Here is a 20,954-nt window from a genome sequence, read left to right on the forward strand (position 1 = left end):
TGTGAGCAACAAAGTTGTGTTTTTGCAGTAGAGAATTACTTCTCTGTATTCCAAGGTAGTTGTGTAGTCATAATAAGGAGAAGTGCTAAGTAGATAAGTGGACAGTAGAAGGCCTCACTGTTCCAAAATAAAGTAGAAGCTTGAGGAAAACAGGCTGAGCAGTGTGAAAACAGTAAAACAAAGATCCCAAGTTCTCAAAACATAAGAAAGGAGAAAGTAAAGGGTTGAAAAGAAGAAAAATTGCACATATATGGTATAGAGGAGCATCGACTAGCTTGTGAACCTGCAGTACTCAGCCAGGCATCGGGTAATAGGGAATAAAAGGTTATGATTTATTTACTAAAACGCGCTCCTGATTGGCAGGATGCCCACCACTGCAATCGTGAATAAAATAGCTTCACAGAAGATCCTGTCTGAAGAAAATTATTTGAGATGCTTCTCACAGCAGAGAAGAGAGAGGATGGGACTTCTCCTTTGAGCATGAGCGCTGGCTTAATGATAAGAGATTGATAAAGAGAATTCCTGATGGACAAGGCAAGCTACCAAAAGGAGGGGTTTGCTCTGAACCACCTCCTAGAGGCATGCGAGTTGATCCTGAGCCAGCCGTGCTGGGAATGCTGGAGGGCTTTGCTCACCTGGATGAGGGACACGGTGCCATCGGGGTTGCTGAAGGTTTGTACCACTGTCTGCGAGGGCACCAGGTGCGCGATGCTGTGCGTGGTCGTGGTCTGCTGCTGCGTCTGCTGGTCCTCGAAGGCGTAGAGCAGGTCCTCACGGCCGTGCTGCTTGTAGCAGTTCTTCACGATAGTCCGCAACGCCTGGGTCCACGACACCTGCCAGGAGAATCAGGAAGGAGTTGAGAGCCTGTAAAAACTTCCCTGAATCATTTCAATGCTGCTGCTGCTGTGATTTGCGTGCTTACCTTGACTGGGCGCTTTTCAATAAATCCTCAAACAAAAAATGCCCCCAGTACCTAATCCCTCCATCCCCAGAGCTCAGAAACTACCCTGAAAGCCACTGCATTTCTGTGCATGGACACAGAACGAGCACACTTGACCAAGGGAAAGGGCATATTTCTCAATCACGTGCGTCTCTGCCTTTCAAGGAATCTTGAAGAATTGAGGCCAACACACAGAAAATCACCTCCACCTTGAAAGAGCTGAGGACACGGCGCCATTTGAGGACACGGAGCCATTTCCAGCCCCCAGACATCCCTCCCCACCCAACCAGATCTGCATCAGTGCTGCCCTCACACCCTGGTAGCCTCTTTTTGAGGGTCTCCTTGTGACAGGTTGGCGGCAACATCACCTGCGGAGGATCCAACGCTGAAACTGATACCCAAGACCTTTTCACCCTTTCTCTCACTTCTTTTTTTTCCTGGCTCTACCACACATCTTTGATCACTCCCATTAAGCACAAAGGCCCCTCAGGATGGGACAGGAACCCTTCAAGGACTTCACGAGGCCACAAAACAGACTCTGTAGGAAATTAACTGCATGCTTGGAGAGTTGACTGGTCTTAGGCTGCTTCAGAAGGCCACAGAGATGACAGAGATGAGCAGATTATGCAGCTAGCATAGGGAAAGAAAAACATCTCCCACGAAAGCTGAAGGCAGACAGACCCGTGGGCTACCCACCCGCTGCTTCTGTTCCTCCGTGCGGACGTCGCTGCGGACGTTGGCCCACGGGATGTCCTCAGGCCACCAGATGGGCTTGCAGCTCTCCTTGCCCCAGCCCGGCTTGCCGCGACCCGTGGAGTATTTCAGCATCTCCGGGATGAAAGCTCGCAGCTGTGCCTGGAACAAAGCACATAAGGTGATGTTTAGGGACACAGCTCTGGTAGTTTGGAGATGCACAGTGCCAAGTTATTGCATTTCCATTCCTTCCTGTTGGAACCATGAACTGGAAGAGGCCGGCGTGCCCAGGACAGACCAACAAATCCTGTGCCATCTTCTCCCGAGTCTCAGCTGAGAAGAGCTGACTAGATTATGGAACAGCAGAAATAAAATGAATCCAGCTAGAATAAGGCGAAACACACGCTGCATTAGCACATTTTTTGGTTCAAACGCTACCACGAAGAGAGCTAATCAACCTGAAAGGGGAAGAAAATGATTAGAGCAATGCAGGACAGAAAAAAAATAACATTCAGTGTCCCTACAGCTGCAAGACCTCTATTTGAGCTGCTGTACATTTTATGGGGATGTTGCAAAAAGGACAGAGTTTCAGGGAGCTTCTCCAACTTAAAGACACACTTACCTGTTCTTCCCTACCCCTGCAGAACATGACACCCACTGGACTGATTTTCTGAATGTGTTTTTAGCTTTTCCCCCAGCGGGGACACCTTTCAGCCCAGTTGTGCTTTTCCTTAGCACCCACAAACACCGGCCAGCTGCTGACTGCCTTTCCCATCAGGAGACCCTGCCTTAGAAAGAGAGATTTGGCACAGCAAATTGAGCAGGCACTCCTTAGAATCATGAAAGAGTACATAAAACTCACACAGGGTGCTGTGGCATGTTTGGGTTTTGTCCTGGGCACTGCCTGGAGGTGCAGGAGGAGGTTGGTGCAGCTGTAGGGCTGAGCAGGGAGAGCACAAGTGCACACACCAAATTAAAACGTGTTAACTTCAGGCTAACTAGGTGCATTTCTCAGTGCCTCCCTGCATCCCTTCGGAGCTTGCCATAAAGCCATTTGAGTTGTGCTGTCCTGGAGTGCAATATCTGTCGGAGGAACGGGAGGCTGCAGAGTTCCTGACCTTGCTAAATGCACCAAGAGCTGCAGCAGCTCTTCGAGGCCAGAGCCCAGCCCCAAGATGTGACGTTGGGCTCTGGTTTGCAAATCTAAGGAGAAAAACTGAAGTGTGTTTTGATAAAAAGCAAACAATTCATTTGAACGCATGACTTGCTGCTTGCACGGTTCGCAGCAGTGGCTAGGGACCTTAAAGGGAATAAAAATCCGGTTTACTCGTGGGTCTGGACATGATGTGTCTGCTGCCACCCTAAAAGAACCTCTGCTGCTCAGCAAAGCGGCTGCATTTCAGCCCTTCCATCATTTCTGAGCTAACAGCAAGCCCAGGAACGGGTCAGAGCCTGCTAGAGATGGAGCAGCCCCCACCACCCCATGGGCATCCTCAAGCATCTCAGGGCCGGTGAACCAAACCCAAATTTATAAAAAGGGCAGAGAAAAGCCAGAAGCTCGCTTGTGCACAGGTCAACCACTGCGGTGCCTTCCCTTCCAGCCCGGGACACAGCCTCCAGGTGGGTGAGGTTTGCTCGGCCCAACAAACCTGCTGATGGCATCGAGTCGCCCGGTGCAACAACGGTTAAACATCTTCCCAGAATCGCTGCCTGCGAGCCCTGCTCCTTGTTAACAGATGGATTAATTGCTGGTCCCGGGGAGTTCAGCAGCTCCAGCGACTCAAGGCACTCGTTAAGGAGGGCTCGCCTTTAATCCGCCAGGGAGACAATCAGCAGCGACGCCCGCAGCCTGCTCCAGCGCCAGGACGTCTCTAATTAGTGCTGTAACGAGACCTCAGCCCGGCAGCTCGCAGGGGTGAGAGACAAAGACCCCGCGTGTCTCACCCTCTGCAGTCTGGGGGAGCCACCTTTCCGCTGGCTGCAGCCACAAACCAGCCAAAAAGCAAGTTTCTTCCCCAAAAGCACGCAGCTCGCTCCTGTTTGCGCCTGGAAAAGGCTCCTGTCATCTCCAGCACCAAGAGAAACCGTAGGAAAGTCTCCTCGACTGCTGAAGTGCCCCCACCGACGCCCTGCACGGAGGGGTCTGCTCACAGATTTATTTATTTTTTGTGCAAATCTCCCTTTTTTTCCACCCTGACAGTGTGGTCAGGTCATAAATAGGAATCGCTGAGGAGTTCTAAAGGGTCAGAGGGGTGAGTTTGGGGACCAGGCAGGATCACCACTGCTTGCTCTTGTTGGAAATGATGCAGGTTTTGAGCTGAAACACTGCAAAAGCAGGATTATTCTCTCATCCTGGGGTGCCTCCACTGAGAAACAGCTCTCCTTCCTCCACCCCACTGACCTGCAGGCATCGAGTATGATTTTTGAGGCCAAGACAAGCTTTGCTGGCTTGTGTAAGCACCCTGAGAACCACAGGTGCGCGTTAGGTTAAGAAAAGTGAAATTAAAGAACAAAAAAAGTGAAAATTAAAGTGAAATAAAGGAACAAAATGCCCCTTGAGAAAAGGATGGACAACTTCTCGTGCCTCTCAGCGAGAGCTGACTGATGCTCTGGCCTCAGCATCACCCCAGCTTCCTCCTTAATGCTATCGGAGAGCCACAGAGAACACCGAGGCTGAGTTTTTATACGAAGCTCAGCTCTGCCATGGCATGCACGTCGCCAAAGCCCGTAAAGCAACGAGTCACCTCTATAAAATGGCTCCGGGGGAAGAGCCCTGCTGCAACGCCTTGTTTTTTGCACAGCTGAGGTGGGTGATGCTCTTCGCTCAGAAGCATCTCAGCTCAGCAGAGGCTTTATTTCCCTCTAGACCACCGAGGAGGCAGAGCAATTAACCAGGGAGCGATTTTCGCCTCCCATTTTGAGGAGCCAACGCCTCCGCCACCTGCAGCTGCTCAGAGACACCTCTGAATTGTGCTGCCCAATTTCTACCCGTAAATATTTTGGTTTTCCACGGGCTTTGTAGTATTTAGTCAAAAAAAAAGCTCATTTTTTGTTTGCAGATGAAGAGAATTCCATCAGCAGCTCCGGGAATCCAAATTCCTACAAAAACCAGCAGCATCTCCTTCCACGCACCAGGCTGCAGGGATTTGGGAGCCAGCATCCCCACCACCACCTCTAACTGATGTATTTCAAACCCCATTGTGGCAAAAAAAAAAATAAAAGTTGACAGTATTGCAGCTTTATCATGCTCAGCTTCTCTGTGTTGTGTTTCTATTTTAAAAGCTTGGCCCTGAGTCTGGCAAAGACTACGCAGCAGCTGGAGTCCTTCAGGAGCAAAATTGTCTCATACCCACCACTCGCACCATCCTTACTGCCTGAATTTTGCCAAGGAGGAACACCTGCTGTGCTGTGAAAACCCGAGCCTGTAGTCCTGTCAGTTAAATCTGCTGATCTGTCCTCAGACGGCCTGCGGGCGGCTCCAGGATCTGAGATTTATAAAGAAGACTTCCAAAACATGAGGCTGCCCCCACCTCCAGCCAGCCTGGCCTTGGGCATCCCCAGGGATGGGGCACCCCCAGCTCCTCACCACCCTCAGAATAAAGAATTTCTTCCTGATTTCTAATCTAAACCTACTTTCCTCCAGATTAAAGCCATTTCCCCTGCCCTCCAGACACAGAGTCCTTCCCCAGCCCTCCTGCAGCCCCTTCAGGCCCTGGCAGCCCTCTGGGAGTTCTCCCTGGAGCCTTCTCCCTGCTGAGCACCCCCAGCTCCTTCAGCCTGGCCCCACAGCAGAGGGGCTCCAGCCCCTGAGCATCCTCCAGCACCCCAGATCCTTCTCCTCAGGGCTGCTCTCCACCCAGCCTGGATTTTTGTTTGGGATTGCCCCAACCAGGCCCACCTCGCCCTGCCCACAGCTTAGGAAAAGCCTTCACGAAGCTGTTTGGATTCAGATATTGGAAGGAAGAAGGCTATTCCTAACGGGGGGCTTGTTTTACCCTAACTCAGAACGGGAGGGCTTGAGATAAGAGGCTCCAAGTTGCTGAGCTGTTGCATCAGCAGGCTGCGTGCTTGATGACAGAGCGCCCTGGAAAAAATACAGAGGGGGGAGGAAAAAGGATTTCTGGTGTAACAGTTCTACAAGGAGCCTGGGAACGCAGGAGTGGTGCATCTGGGAGAGAAAAAAAAAAAGAAGGAAAAAGCTCTGCCAGCAACTACTGCCTTAGATCAGAGAGCTGCTTCACACGTGGACACACAAAGCAACCAAACCCCAGGGGCAACGTGGCTTGGCCAAATCTTTGTGCAAGGTTTCCTGAAGACCAAGGCCATGTCACATACTTGCAAGGAAAAAAAACAACAACAACAACAACAAAAACTACAAACCTGTTATTGTTATCTGAACAAGCAAAGTATTAGTGCTTTATTCAGAGATTTTAGGAGGGGAGGTTGCACGGCTGTGTCCGGAGGAAAAGCAGAGAACACTGAAGCACTCCCTAATGCTAAAATATTTAATTTCCAACTCTATCGTAACAAATAAACAATTTGTATTATAAACCCAGTGGAAGGGTTCTCTGAAGTGAGAGCTTGGCACTTTTATTGCTGCTTTGACGGCACGTGCAACGTTAACAGCCTGGGAGACCTTTTCATGGACCTGTTCATTCTTGCACATATTCCACACACTGCAAACCAGTTCCTTGGACATGTCACTGGTCTGCAAAAACAACTTCCTGACCTCATTCACCCACCTTCACTACTCTTATTTCTTTCAATAGAAATGGCTCATTTCCTTGTTATTTCCTCAGAGCCCACACGCTGCGGGTGCAGGCACCTTCACTGCTCACACCACGTGGGGATGGCTTCCCCCTCCCTGAAAAAAATCCACTGCGATGCCTCCATCTCCTTGTTTTTAAGTCCTAGGCTCTTCTGTTTAATTACTACGATGACGAGGTGATAGAGAAACTTTTTGGTTGCTTATCTGAATGCCAGGACTCCATACTGGTGCTTTTAAAGTAAAATCAGAGACCTCCAGAACAGCAGAGTGTTTTGGGAAACCATTAACCACCCAAACCAAGAGCTGCAGGTACCAGCCCGGTGGCTTTCAAAACTAGCAACTAAGTTTTGCCCTGCTTTGTCATGGATTAGGAACGTGATCTGTTATACCTTAAGGCACAGGAGCTTTTGTAAAACTGCATGAGAAAGTGTGAGTGTGTCTGATTATGCCCAAGCACAGGAGCTGGTGGTGTGACCAGCACGTGATGGTTCTGCAGGGCACAGTGGAAATCAGCACATCTTTGCTGTCACGCTGCTTGTACGTTGCCCCAAAGCCCCCGAACTTTCCATCTTGCTGCTGGCTTTCAGCATTTCAAGTGTATTATGATGCATCGTACTGAGTTCAGGTCCTGCACCCCCAAGGGAAGGAGAATTCCCTGCAGGATCCCTCCCACACCAAGGAAGTTTCCCTCAAGGCCTCCTCTTTTTCTCCCCAGCAGTAAGGTTGCAAGGGGCTGGACCTGGACAGAAAGGGAGTCCCCCAAATCCAGACAACTCCCTGGCTCCATCAGCAAGATCTCGAGGTTTGATGGGGAGTTAAGCAAATTAACAAGCTCTTCTCTGCTCCAGCCCACGGCAGGAAGAGGAGGATGGCAGGAATTAGAGCACACAAGAAACACCCAAGGAGGACGAGCCAAAACGGCACTGCAAAAGCCACCTCCCTGACCTCAGTGCCTAAAAATCACTGCGAAGTGCAGAACAAATAGCTTCCTGTTCACAGCACATGGGAGGTGAGAAGAACAGCTCAAAGGGGAATGCTCCCAGCAGCCTGACCTCGAGTCCTGACAAGCATCTCTACTGCTGCATGAAGAAAATAAGCACCAATAACAAAGCTTCTTCACGGCTAACTTCCATCTGAGCTGTCACGGCCCCTTGGGAAAGAAGAGATTAAGTGCATCCCCTGGGGATGTAGACATAAGTTCACTGTAAGGTGCTAAATCTCTCTCTCTTTCTGGTTCTGCCAAGTTCCTGCCCCGTCTGCCTGCTTACCTGGGTCATCTTGTCCACTGAGACAGGAATGCCGTCGATGGTGAGGGGTGGCAGCTCTGAGTTAACCTCCTGAGGCGCGGGAGCGTGCTCCGCTAGCGCAGACTCCAGGTCTTCCAGAATCATGCTCTTGTACTTGCGGACCTGTGGGGAATCGTTAAGCTCAGGTAAACAAGGTAAGGAGCACCAGGAGAGGAGAGGGTGAGGAGGCAGGGCCAGCTGCCTTCCCCCGGGGGGGCTGCGGAGCAGAAGGAGCAAACAATGACACAGCTGGCAAGTAAAAACACCCAGCGGCCCCGAAGACTTGGCTGCATCAGAGAGCTGATGATGAAACGTCAAGTAACGCCGCCAAGTGGAAGGATTTACGGGATTTAAAGAAATGTTCAGAAGCCAGGCTTCATACTCAGGATCTGCTCCATTTACTGCCTGGTCTGTGGCACTGATAGCTGAGCTGAGTTCAGAGACACGACACTACCTGTCCCCTCTGATTTTTTAATCGAGGCTATTCAGCCCTGGTGAGATGTGCTGAGCAGCAACACTGACAGAGAAGACAGGAGCTCAGTGCTAGATTCGTGTCCATACAACCTGAACTCCTACCTCCAGGGTCTTAGCATGACCTCCAGATCGCTGCCAGGCCTGCAAAGCTGCCTGGAGCTAGAATGAAAGCTGTGGGGAAGGTGAGCAATCTATGACACGACCTTTTTCCTAGAGACACCTACCACGTTTTCTAAGGGTGCAGCTCCAAATACTTTAAAGACGGGGTTGGGTTTGGAGGGTGAGATGCACAGAACGATGGCCTGCTGCCCCACTCTGGTGGTGTACTCGTCCAGCGTTGCCCGGAGCTTCCTGAAACAGAGGCACGGAGCAGTGAGCAGGGATCAGCTGCTGCTGGAAACACAAGCCCTGGCATTGTCAAGTCCCTTTCTTCATGTCCCCCATTGACAAACCAGGTGAGAAGCAGAGCCCCAGCTGGTCAGACGAGCCACACGGTGCTCCCGCAGGCCTGCTGTGCTCCCTGCAGCCCCACGGCAGCTCAGGTATCAATTATTCTCCCCGCTCTCCTTTTTTCCATTGATGCACAAAGTAAAGAGAAATCAGCAGAGCAGCAAAGCCAAGGACAGCGGGGGGCTGCGGATCCGCTCTGTCACTGGCTCAGTTCATCAGTGAGACAGAAATTGTGAGGTAAAGAACATTTTAACAAAAGAGGACTGCAAACACAGGATATTTTACACTCGGCCCCATAACAGCACGTTGCAATTCCCCAGTACCAAAGCCCTACTCGAACCAGAACCGTAGGCACTCAACTGCCAACGACACAACAGGCAAGAACCAGAAATATTGCAACAGCTAAGCACAGGGAACCCACGTACTCCAACACCTGCCACATCAGCAGGTCCCCTTGGAATGAGCTCTCTGTAGGAAGAAAATGTTCCATCAGGCTTTCCTCCTCTTATTAACTTCCAAGCAACACAAGGGAACGTGTCAGAAACTTTGGCAGAACCTCGTTAAGCAGGGGAGAAGCAGCAGCTACCACCAGGTGACGTGAGCACGGCCATAAAATGACATTTTAGTTTCTGTCCTGGTCATTTCAGAGCCTGCTGCTAGCAGCAGACACGTTGCCAAAGAACCAGCACCAGCTCTGCAGAGATCCCAGAATCAGGCACCAACCTCCCACCTGCTGCACGCCGGTGCTTGGTGTTTACACAGACACGTTAAACTGGTGAGAGTGCACAGAAATTATGCGTTTTGTTGGTGTTTTACACGTAGGAAAATGAAATTGCTGTGCGAAAGGAAAAGTAATTCTTTGGAGAGGAGTCCCTTTTAAAATAAATTGTTCCCATTTCAAGAGATGAAAAAACTCACCCTCCAAAAACATTGCACAAACGTGGCTGAGTCAGCAGAGGTGGGGGAAGGAAAAATGAAATGATGCTACAAAGAGAAAGGGAGCCTGCTCCCAGGAAATACTATTTAATGCTAATCCTGCTGTATTTCTCTCCATTTTGGTCACGTGCAAAGGGTGTTGTAGGACTCAGCAGGTGAATAAGCAGAATATAAGAAAACCAACTTAATTTCTCACCAGCTTTACAAGGAGGGGAAGAAAAAGGTGACTCTGGCCTTCATTACTTCAGGGTGCTCAGCGTGTATGCAGGAGGAAGGCAGCAAGTACCAGAGGCTGACAAATACACCAGCTTCTTTGATACAACCCAATTAAGGCCAGAACAGTTTAAAAAGCAAAAATTGTCTTCTTCCAAAATGTTTTGAGCAGTACCAGCCAATATTTAGAGATGTTTCCTAAGGACAGAATTGCAGGTGGCCTTCAGAGGCTTGCAGAAGTCACTCCAGCACCAGTGCTCCTCGGTGGCCATCAGGTGGGCAGACACGCTCAGAGCACTCGTGGTGCAGCACCCCAAGGGCTACAGGGGCTTCTGCCCACAGAGTTCTACAGCTTTTAAAGCCAAAGAGGGTCGGGATCAGCTTTAATGGGCATCTCCCCTCAGTTGTGTAAACTACAGGCTGGGTCAGTCACCACAACGGTCACGTCAGCCCCAGTGATCAGAACACCACGGTAAAAATGAGCAAAACAGCGATTTGAGCCATTTCCCCCAGTTAAAATACAGCTCGTGGGTTCCAGGTGAGATGCCCCAGGCTCCTCAAGCTTGGAGGACTTGTGGGCAGCACGTGGTTTTGTCACCGAAGGCACTGGGAGCAGATCGAGGAGGCAGAACTAGGTGCCAGGGTGCAGGCAGGAGTCCTTACCGTAGCAAACGCGTCTGCTGCCTCTTGCGGATCGAGGGGTTGGATTCAAAAACGTGGGGTCGCTTTCGTTTCTTACCCGTTGCCACCGCAGCGGCCGCTGCCATCCCCACGGGGCCTGGAAATCAAACCACAGAGGATGAATCAGCACGCACAGCTTGGGACCTGGCCCCCCAGGGACAGCCCTAAGGGCTCAGCTCAGGGGCATTCCCCCATATCAAGGTGACCCCAAATCCCCTGAGCTCCCTCCTCTCAGCATCAACGAGTTCATCAAAAGGGTCTCCAGTTCTCCAGACTGGCAAGCCCAGCTCAGTCTCAGGTGAAAGTCACATATTTTACTCCAAAATTCTGTTTCCAATTGTGCAATTACATATTTTCTAAACACACCAAAGAACTCAAGCACTCCAGGATCTTAAACAGCCAACTGCAATCGAGGAGATCCCGACAGCAGGTGAGGAGATGCCTGGTACAGAGCCAGGAATCCTGCTCAGCCACCTCAGCTGCAGCGTTAGGGGCCTAGGGATTTCCCTGGGGATTAAAAACCAGCTCTGAAGGGAGAGAAATGGTAAATCCTCGGTAAGTGGCAGCGTCCCACAACGGGCCCTGAAGCACAGCGGGGACCACGGCAGGGCAGAGCTATTCATGGTCACAGTTCGGACAATCTGTGTAATGGGAAGCTGATTAAGTTAGATAAAGTATTATAGAATCACAGAAGGGTTTGGGTTGGAAGGGACCCTACAAACCCAGCCAGTCCCAATCCCTGCCATGGGTACAATTTCCCATCCAGCCTGGCCTTGGGCACCCCCAGCTCCTCTGGGCAGCCTGGGCCAGGGCCTCACCACCTTCATAATAAAGAATTTCTTTTTAAATCTAACCTAATCTCCCCTCTTTCAGGTTAAAACCCTTACCTCTTACCTTGTTATTACGTCTTTATAAAAAAATCTCCCTCAATTTTTCCTTTAAGCCCCCTTTAGGTACAGGAAGGCTGCAATGAGGTCTCCCCGGAGCCCTCTCCTCTCCAGGCACCCCCAGCTCCCTCAGCCTGGCCCCACAGCAGAGGGGCTCCAGCCCCTGCAGCACCCTCGTGGCATCCTCTGGACCCATTTTAACAGGTCCTTGTCCTTCTTGTGCTGGATTTACCAGGTGAGCCAAGTGCCACGCAGTGAATTGGGCTTCTATCAGCCATCTCATGGCCTCTAACACAGGCTCCAGGACTTGCCTCTGACTCCCGAGCAGCCCCCACAGGTGCTCTGAGTGTTTTCTCCACGTGTCAGAGGACAAAGACCCCATCAGGTGGCCCAAAAGCTCGGCACCTTTGTGCTTGACAAAGATTCAGCCACTGGGGCAGGAAGCCCTTTGCTACCAAACCCATGGCACCAGAGCAGTGCCAGGTGTCAGCGTTTTCTCTAGGACACGGCTCAGGGCTGGCACTGCCACCCCGTTTTTGGTGAGCAGGAGTGACCAGAGTGCTACCTGCCACGGGTACACCAAGCCCTGCAGTGTTCTGTTGTCCTGTGTGGGGGAAAAAAAGGATAAAAACGTTGATTTGGGGGAATGGAGAAACACTGGCTGCAAAGAAGCTGTGATGTGTGCAGGTTTTGGGCTGGGAGAGTCGGGGCCAGGCTGCTGCCTGCTGCCCACACCCAGCAAGACCCTCCTGCAACCTCCTGCTGGGCTTGGCAGGCTGCTGGAAAGGAAAACCAAAAATTTGCAAGAGTTGAGACTGCAGAAAGAATAAGCAAAGGGACTGGGATGCTCGGCGGGGCAGCACTCAGGACCACGAGGCTGCGAGAGTGAACGTGCAGGCACAGCAGAGCTCAAGCAGATTTCACGTCAGGGTGTCAGCCCAACCTCAGGGAAAATAAAGCTGGGAAGGTGTCAAGTAAATAGAGCAGAAATGGATCAGAAATGAATGTTAAGGTGTGACAAAGCAGGGGGCCAGGCTTTGGTGTGCTGGGGAGGAAGGGCTGGTGGTAGCACGGGTTAGAGAAGGGCAGGAGACCTGAATTAGAGTCAGGTTTGGGGTTTCACTACCAAAGCAGCAGCTGGGCAGTCAGACCCACATGGTGGTGCCGCAGCAGAAAGCTACAGCAAAGGGACAGGCAAAGGTGCAGATGGGAGGAGGCAAAAATCAGAAATCCTGGCAGAACTTAACCAGAAAAGCACCACGCGACGGGCAAGCAAAGCAGAGGAGTTCTTCGGGATCTAGGATGAAGGGAAGGGACGAGGGCAAGTTTACTTCCCAAATTTGGGGTGGTTTCAGGATACTTTCAAAAGTGGCAGATGCCCACGAGCAGCAGCAGCCCGGCTCCCAGAGGTGGCAGCAGTTTCCCAGCCCTGAAACTTCTGTACAAGTTTCAAACCCCTGCCAGTAACCTCTACTCAAACATCTCCTCTCCATTTGTATCTGCTCTTCTTTAACGCACGTGATCCACCTCCTCTCGTGTCATACAAGCGCAGAAAAGCTTCTCCAGGAACATTTTTGCCTTTTCACAACTCTCTACAGGGACTCCAGGAGGTTTTACTTACTTGTTAAGACAACCTACAGGCAAGTCTTCCCCTCAAAGCTGTTTATAGCAAGGGTTCATTGCTCAGCGTGGCTGTACACCCCTTAGCAGGGACGCTCGCTGCACCTAGGAGTGCTGACACACTTTTAGCTGCCTTCCACAACTTCACGGGTGCCATCAAGCAGGTCAGGAGCTTTATTCCTCAGCTATGGGGTTGGCAAGTGCTTATTTATCACTGCATTTTTCTACTAGGGGGGTAGATTCACTACAGGGCAAACGCTGAGGGTATTTGGCAGGGGCTTTGCTGGAAGGAGCAGGTGATCCTGAAATATTTTTCCATTCCAGATACGCCAGCACCAGTTGTGGCATCTCCTTGGGAAAGCCCTAAATTCTGAGCTTCCCGGCTATGCAGAAATGCGTGGCACTGTTGGATTATTTTGGCTGTTGTTTACGTGGGGATGAAATAAGCTTGGTCTTTGATATATTTGGTATTTTAGCTTCATTTTGGAGGCAGGATGTACTAGGGGCCTTTGCACTGTACAAACCAACCTCTTATTCCCAGCACACACCGCCCAGGCGACGTGGCTCGGCTCAGCAACATCCAAGCAAGCAGCAGGGCTGGCAAGGGATCGCTCTCAGAGCTTCCTTCCAGCTCTGAGGGGTGAAAAGATCGCCTGGCCCCCCAAAAAATGCCGTTTGGGACCTCTGTACGAGCACGGCATCAGGGGAACAACGCCGAGCATCCCGCGGGCGTTACCTGCTGCAGCCAGGTGAGCCGTGACCTCGTCGGCAGCCGTGGAGTTGAGGATGTCAGAGTCATCGTAGGAGGTGTCCTCGGGGGAAGAGGGCGAGTCCTCGTCCGCGCTCAGCATGCTGTGCTCCGTGTAGGTGGCCACGTGGACCTGCTGCACCTGCTGGGCCACCGCGTGGGCCTCGATGGTGGCCATGTGTTCCGTTTGGGTCACCCCGTGTTCTTCCATCAATAGAGGCTGTCAGGGGGAGGAAAAAAAAAGACAGGAGAGGCGTTAGGGACACTGACGTGCCATAAATGAGGGCAGGAGGAGGTTTCTGAGCCTGCTGGGGGAGCAGGAGGGAACAGAGGTTACCTCCCCCCGTGGCCTCCTGCAGGAGGGAAATAACTGTGCCAGGAGGAAGAAGAGGAACTTGAAGCGTTTGGAGAAGATCACTGCTTCCAAACAGCACCCACAGCACCCACAGGCATCTTCACTGCAGGAAAGGTTTTTATGGACCTGGTAACCCCGAGGTGAGGAGCCCTGCACACCCAGCTCAGTTCTGCCTCTCCAGGGGTGAGCTGTAAGGGGAGATGCTCAGCGGCAGTGCTCAGCCCAGCTCCTCCAGCCTCACACTCAGCTTCTCTAAAGCTTTTGGTATCTTGTTATCAAGATAATCAACGGGCAAAATACAACCACAAAAAAAAACAACACCACATCATCACGACCACCACGCAACGCAATGGCAGGAACGAGGGGACCAGGAGGAAGAGCACTTGGCCAAGGTTATTTTGGCAAAAATGCAGAAGGAACAAAACTTGAGATATTGCAAGAGACGATTACAAGTGTGGGACACTCCGTGGAAGAAACGGAGGAGAATGGGAGACAGCTCACAAATTGAGTGGAAGGCAAGAGGCCAAAAGAGAGAATCAGAGTCTTGTACTCGATTTAGGAGAGAGGAAAAAGGGAGAAGGCACATCCAAGGCCGTGGCATCTTTTGCAGCAGCTTTTAAGCAGCACAAGCTCAGAAGCCAGGACCTGGTTGCCGTAGTCTAGACAAGAAACAGAAAAACAGACAAGGTGGGAAGCAGGCGGTCCTCAGATGCATTTATTTCTACCTAAATCCCCTAACCAAGGAGCTGAAAAGTGGCAGATTTTCCAGATTTTCCCCTCATCACTAGCTGATTTCCACAGGCTTGTTTCCAGGTGCCTTGGGATGCCTTTTGTACCTCAGCACACCGAATGCAATGGGCACAGAACAGCTCTTCCAAAGGTATTTCCAGCTCCAAGACACCCAAACCAGGCGTGCGATTATTTTAGAGAGCCCCACGCTCAGAACAGGACCCTTCCCAAAACCATTTTCTGCAGCTGACTCCCCGCACATCACGACAACACAACGCGTGTCGATCCTGCCCTACCTCTGGCTGCAATCCATCACCTCCTGAGGGCTTTTCCAGTTGGCCAAGATGTTTGCAACCGCCCCGTTCCTCCTGAAAAGGCCACGGGCAGCTCAGCAGGACAACGAGTTCAATGGAGAGCTCCCCAGCCAGCAGACCCCAGGCTTTAGGAGGAGCTCCTCATCCACGCACACAACGTTCGTTCTTCCTCTGTCTTCTGAAGACATTTCGGCACGGCTTCTTGCTTACCAACACGAAGAAATCCACCCAGATCTTCCCAAAAAGTCACTGAACTTCCCCAAAAAAGTCGAAGACGCTCTCCAAAGCGACTCACCCTGCTCGATGCTGTCTGCTTGGCCAAGAATCCAGAGCATGGCCAACTCCTCACGAAGCACCAGCCTCCCTCCAGCGACCACGGAGGCTTCCAGCTTTGATGCTGTGGGTTCACGGCTCACAGAAAAGGATCCGGGGCACGGAATCCCTTTACTTTGTGTCTGTAGGGCTGGTTTCTTTCCTACACACCTCTAATAACAAGAGGCACGTGAAACGAAGGCTCTCCCTTGTGCAGCACCAGAGCTGACCCCGTTAATTTGGCATCCTCCAACGCAGTGGGGTGGAAGCAGAAGGGAACTGCAGGTATTTATGTAGGATTTTCATCCTCGGGGTGCCCACATTGCTGTAGTGCACAGAAATACCCTAAACGTTGAGGTGAGGCTGGTCTGAGAGCCCCAGCTCAAGGGAGAGTGATTAAAACCAGAGAGCTGTGCTCCCAAGCTCACAATCTGCCATAAACAGGCCAACGGAGCTGGATGCTGTTGTCCAGCCCTCCCTACAAGCCAGACCATAATGCCAGAAACACCCCAAAACAGCGAGCCAAAGACCTCCATAAACGCAGGGCCCAAGATGCCGACGCACGTGGAAGCAAAGTGAAATTCTCTGGTTGAAATAAATCATCCATAATCTTCCTCCCAGGGCCTTATTTTGCCATTGCCAGGGAAAAACGGGGGGAGCGTGGCGGAGATTTCACACCAAACCCGAATGGAGCAGCTCAGCGGGGCAGGGTTTCCTGCAAGGGCACGCTGCTGCTTGCTCCGTGGTGCCAAACAACTTCAGGGACTTGCTATTTAAATAAAAAAAAGTGTAAGATTAGCAGAATATAAGCAAAGTGCTGCACCCAAACAAGCCTGCGAGGTGGCTGATGCTTCAGGCACCGCTTTCTTTAGGAGGAAAGGTGCTCGGATCGAGGCACTCTACCCTTGACACCACTCAAAATGCCACCATGCTTATAAATAAAAAATAAATAAATAAATTTATAAATAAAACTGGTCGTAGATGGAAGACGCTGAGCCACGTGTTCTTGAGTCAGCAGGGGTCGCCGAGCAGTGCTTCTCATGGGCACAGTGATTATGTCGAGGTGAAGCCCACTCGATTCCAACCAGATCTAATAAAGTCCTAGAAATGCGGCCTGGCTGAGGCTGGGGGCACCTGGGGTCCTCCTGGTCCCCCCCTTTTGCACACACAGCAATGCCACGAGCTCCTTTAACTCGTTACCAAGTCATAATTGGAATTATTTCCCGTTTAACCTGACAGCTGACCTCACTGGATGCAGGCTCTCTACTTTTCCAACCTCTACGCTCTTCCTCTCCGCACGTTTTCCTTCCAGAAAGCTCCCAAACGTCCCCAAAATCGCAGACCGAAGGGGAAAAGCCTCAAAACTGTGTTGAAACCTCACATAGTTGCTTGTATTCTTCACATACTCACAGTATCCCTGCAGGGTTCCTGACACTCAGGCTTTGGGAGCAGGCACCTCACCTGAAGCTCCTGCTGACCATTACCAAATTACGGATTTATTTCATTTATTCACCGTTCCAGACAAGCCGTGTTTATTCCCGTCGTACCCCATCAACGGGAGCAGTTTCGGGTGTAAGGAAACCCTCACAGCACAACGATGCCTGCTAAGACATCTCCTGGTGGTTGTAGCTCAGTCCAGAAGCCTTGGTCGGCAGCCAGAAGTCTTTTTATAGTCATGTAAAGTGCTTAAAAAAAAATTATGAGGACAAAGCCCTCCGCTGAGGCTTCGTGACCGTGCCGGGGTCCTTCTGCTGCGCCATCGGTGGCTGCTGGTACCAGAGCTGGAAGAAAATCAGGCACAGGAGGAGCAGAGCAACCCAAAACAGCAGAAAACAGCAGAAACTGAACACAAAGCCCATGAATTCTACATTAAACTCAACACCAGGCAGGTTAAAACAGAGGTCTCGTCCACTTGTTGCCATCTGTGGTGTGGACATAAAGCGAAGGAACCAGCTCGACCCCAAACCACGCGAGCTGCCCCGCTGGAGCTCTCCTCTACCAAGTTTCATGTGGCCACACGGGCGCTTTACTGAGCCAAAAATAAAGTGTCCACACCAGAACAAACTGAGGAGGCACGCCAGCCCGGCTGGAAAAACCCTTACCAGACGTGGCCCGAGCTTATTTTTATCCTTCAGAGCACTCCGGGTGCTGCAGACAGCCAGCACCGAGGCGAGCATCCCGAATTCCCCCAGCATTTCACATCGGGTGGCTGGTTTTTTATTCCAGCTCACCCAAAACCCTGCTCAGATTGACCAGGAACTAACGAGCTCCTGGGTCTGACGCTTTTGGCAGGTGAAATGATTTTAGAATGGATGCGAAACCACTGGGGAGGGATCATGGGGAGGACGAAACGGCAGCTGCAGAGCATCGAGGCGCAGGGGCTGGCCTTACACCTTGCTGTACAGGGTAAGCACAGGACTGGAAGCTGCCAGTGCCTGGATTTTCCCCTGTTTAGGGGCACACATTTTATCAGAAGGCACTTGATGAGCAATCAGTGTCAGCAGTTCCCTCGTTTAATAGACTCGTTAGCCTTTCCAGCGCTGGGTGCTGGCCCTGTACTTGTTTTACACCAACCCTCTCCTCCTCTTAGCAGGAAGACAGAGCAAAAACGCTGGGTTACGCGACCCACCTGGTGCTCTCCGAAGAATTGGCCTTGAATTGCTGAAAAGAGCTGAAATTTGGACAATAAAGCAGCAAACCAGACGCCGTGGGAAGCAGTACCGAGCGAAGAAGAGGGGCAATCAGCTTGCATCAGCTCCTAGCCCTGAAAGAGCGAGGCAGCCGGCACCAGGCTGCTCCTCATCCTCCTCCTGTCACCCCAACCCCACACCTAAGGGTGTGAGGCTGCAGCAGCACCCGCAGAGGCACAGCTCTCCCCAGCACGAGCTGTTTCTTCACTAAGGCATAACTCAGCCTGCTAGGTAGCAACAGACCCACCTGAAGTTAATTTAGAGGGCTTAACCAACACAGGGCCAGTTTCACAAACCAATAATCTCCCCAATAATCCCCCTGGCTCGTTTCCTAATTTGTTTCAAAGGAACAGAACCACTCCTGTTGTGTTGTTTTGTTTTTTTTCCCCCCTTCTTTCCTAACCCATTTTCGGGCTGATCCCCTCGCTGCGCTCAGCTCCTTATCGCCAGCCCTGCTCCGCACGGAAAACCGGCACGTCGCGCTTCGCCGTCTGGCACCACACGGCCCCGTCTCAAAACCAGTTCAAAAAAGGAAAAAAATATTTAAAAATCTGTCATTATTCAAGCCGGGCACCCTCCTCGTGGCTTTAACTTCAGCGGAAGGCTGCTCCATGCTCGGGGAGCTGATTTCTTCCAGAAAACGCGCAACACCTCCTTCCCTTTCTTCCACTCTTCTTTTTTTTTTTGTGCGTGTTTGTGAAGCCGACAAGCATCTGGAGTTTAATACACCCTTAATGGCTTCAAGCCTCTCCTGTAAATAAATGGCTCGCTCTGCATTGAACACCCAGCACCACAGTGGCACTTTTGTTCTCGGGGGGCTATTGTGGAGCGGGGAAGCCACGGGGCCGCTGCGATCTTGGGCTTGCTAAATCCCGCGTGGCAGCTCCGCGGGTGTTTGGGCATCCAGCAGCACCTCTGCGAGGAAAGAGGCCTCTCCAGCAGCTCGGAGCCGTTTGCTGCTCGGTTTTTCTCCTTCTCCCAGCTTGGAGGGGAGCCACGGGGTGTGCTGGCTAAGCGCCACGATGCTCAGCACCATCCCCTGCAGGGTCGCAGGGGGAAGGTCTCCGAAATGCCGGCACGTGGAGCCTCGCTCCCCAGACCCGGGGCTTTTTGCAGCAGCGGGTCCAGCAGAGCACGTGGCCAACCTTTATTCCAAAAATTAGGGGAGAAAGAAACTGCTTGAAGCTGGAACAACTCCTCCTGCCACCGTGACCGTCACCTAAGGGGGGAAATCTCAAATACCTTTGGTGATCCGGGCCGAGGCGATGGGGAGCTCGTCAGCAAACTGCCGTGTGGTATCCTGCACGCGTGAAATCAGATTAAAGAGCACTTCCTATGCACTTACCACCCAAGGTTTTGTTTAAAAAGCTATTTCGAACCGCCGCTGTACCTCCAGATAAACTCTAGACTCCCTGCGAAGACGGCCTGGAATAATTCCTAAGTGAAAAATGATCCAGGGGGAAATTAATCATCCGCCATTTACTAATAAAATAAAGCCCTGTTTGGGTGTAATTGTACATCTGAAATTGCCTGGCGCTGCTTTTTGCTCTTCTGGCACGAAGCCCTCTGTGCAGATTTTAAGGCTCGTAGACGCTTCCCGGTCCCCTCAGCATCCCCGCAGCAGACTCTGGAGGTTGCGCTCACCGGGAGGAATTAACCTCACCCGGAAACGCAGACCAAGAAAATCATGCTTTGGCCACCCAAACCTCGCTAGCCTCGTGTCTAGCAGCCTGCAGCGGCCAAAAATGGCCCGTTTTTGACAGGTCCTGTGTTGGAGGAGCTGCCAGCCCCTAGCTGAGGGCTGGAGGACAGCCTCCAGGAGCTGGGACCAGAGCTGATCGCTGCCTGAGCATCATATTTAGTGAAACGCGGCCATCCCCGTCCAGCCTGGCTCGCAGGGGCACAGAGCTCACCCGAATTATTTCCAAAACCACTTCCAGGTGGAGCTCACAGCTCCATGGGAAGCGACACCTCTCGTGGCTCCACCACCACACACGGCCAGGCACAGCCCAGACCTCCCCCTGCCTCTTCTGAGGAGGGAGAAAAAGAAAGAGGCTCTCCCATCCTCCCTAAAAGTAGGTTTTGGATTCAGGATAGTGGATGGAGCCCTCTCCATCGTGTCCATCATCACGCTGCGTTGGCATCAGCCACACGTTCACCTTTCCGACAGGCACAACACCCTTCCTCCCAGGGGACTGCAGGTTCGATAAGAAAACAATGCCATTAATCAGGAGAGAGACTGATTGATATCTTGTTACCTCCCTCAGGTAAGTGCACGAGGCCTGTGGCTGTGGGAAACGCTCTCCCCTCGCTCACGGAGAGAATCTGCCGGCCTGAACCTTGGTGCAACAAAACCTGGCGAAGCTCGTGGCACTCCAAAGAGGTGCAAGGCTTCAGGCAGGGCAGGCTGCCCAGGGCTGACCCCGTGCACACCCTCCACGATGGCAAAATCACGGATTTCAGCTTTTACCTGTCCCATCAGGACCGAAGTTAAGGCTTTTTTTCATGCTGGCTCACGGCAGCACGAGGACAGCAGCCACAGGTCAGCTGAGACGCGGCAACTCGAGCTCTAAGAGGGACTGAAACCACCCAGCCCTCGTTCCACAGCGTCCCCCCGTGGCACGATACAATTAGCCTTTTAATTAGGGTGGAAACGCAATCCCTACACGACCAGTTGCGGCATTAAAAAAGTCCTAAAAACCATGAATTCTAGGAAACCAACCCAAACGCCCTCCCTTACTGCGCTCGTTCCGTCACCAGCTCATCACCTAGAAGAACAAACACATCTCGCTGCGGGAAACGCTGCCCAGAAGAGAGAGAAAAGGGATTTTGCACACATTTATTAGGAGCTCGAGCTC

The 20,954-nt window shown here is 51.7% G+C and overlaps 1 protein-coding gene across 5 annotated transcripts in view; it reads right to left on the bottom strand.

The window, feature by feature from the left end:
• Positions 1–20,954, bottom strand: part of NRF1 (nuclear respiratory factor 1) — a 54,652-nt gene that overhangs the window by 29,207 nt on the left and 4,491 nt on the right. For 4 of the 5 annotated variants that reach the window (XM_082784763.1, XM_082784764.1, XM_082784765.1 and 1 more), the window contains exons 2-7: positions 13,685–13,916; positions 10,424–10,538; positions 8,386–8,512; positions 7,670–7,810; positions 1,637–1,795; positions 636–833 (exon numbers count right to left, since the gene is read on the bottom strand). In XM_082784763.1, coding sequence (XP_082640889.1) covers positions 636–833; positions 1,637–1,795; positions 7,670–7,810; positions 8,386–8,512; positions 10,424–10,538; positions 13,685–13,907 — 963 coding nt within the window. In that variant the 5' untranslated portion in view covers positions 13,908–13,916. Of the gene's footprint in view, positions 1–635; positions 834–1,636; positions 1,796–7,669; positions 7,811–8,385; positions 8,513–10,423; positions 10,539–13,684; positions 13,917–14,033; positions 19,874–20,954 lie in introns of those variants that run through there. The other variant, XM_082784762.1, reaches the window with a different exon arrangement.

This window comes from Aythya marila (assembly GCF_965140915.1).
Source record: "Aythya marila genome assembly, chromosome: 1".
Taxonomy (NCBI): domain Eukaryota; kingdom Metazoa; phylum Chordata; class Aves; order Anseriformes; family Anatidae; genus Aythya; species Aythya marila.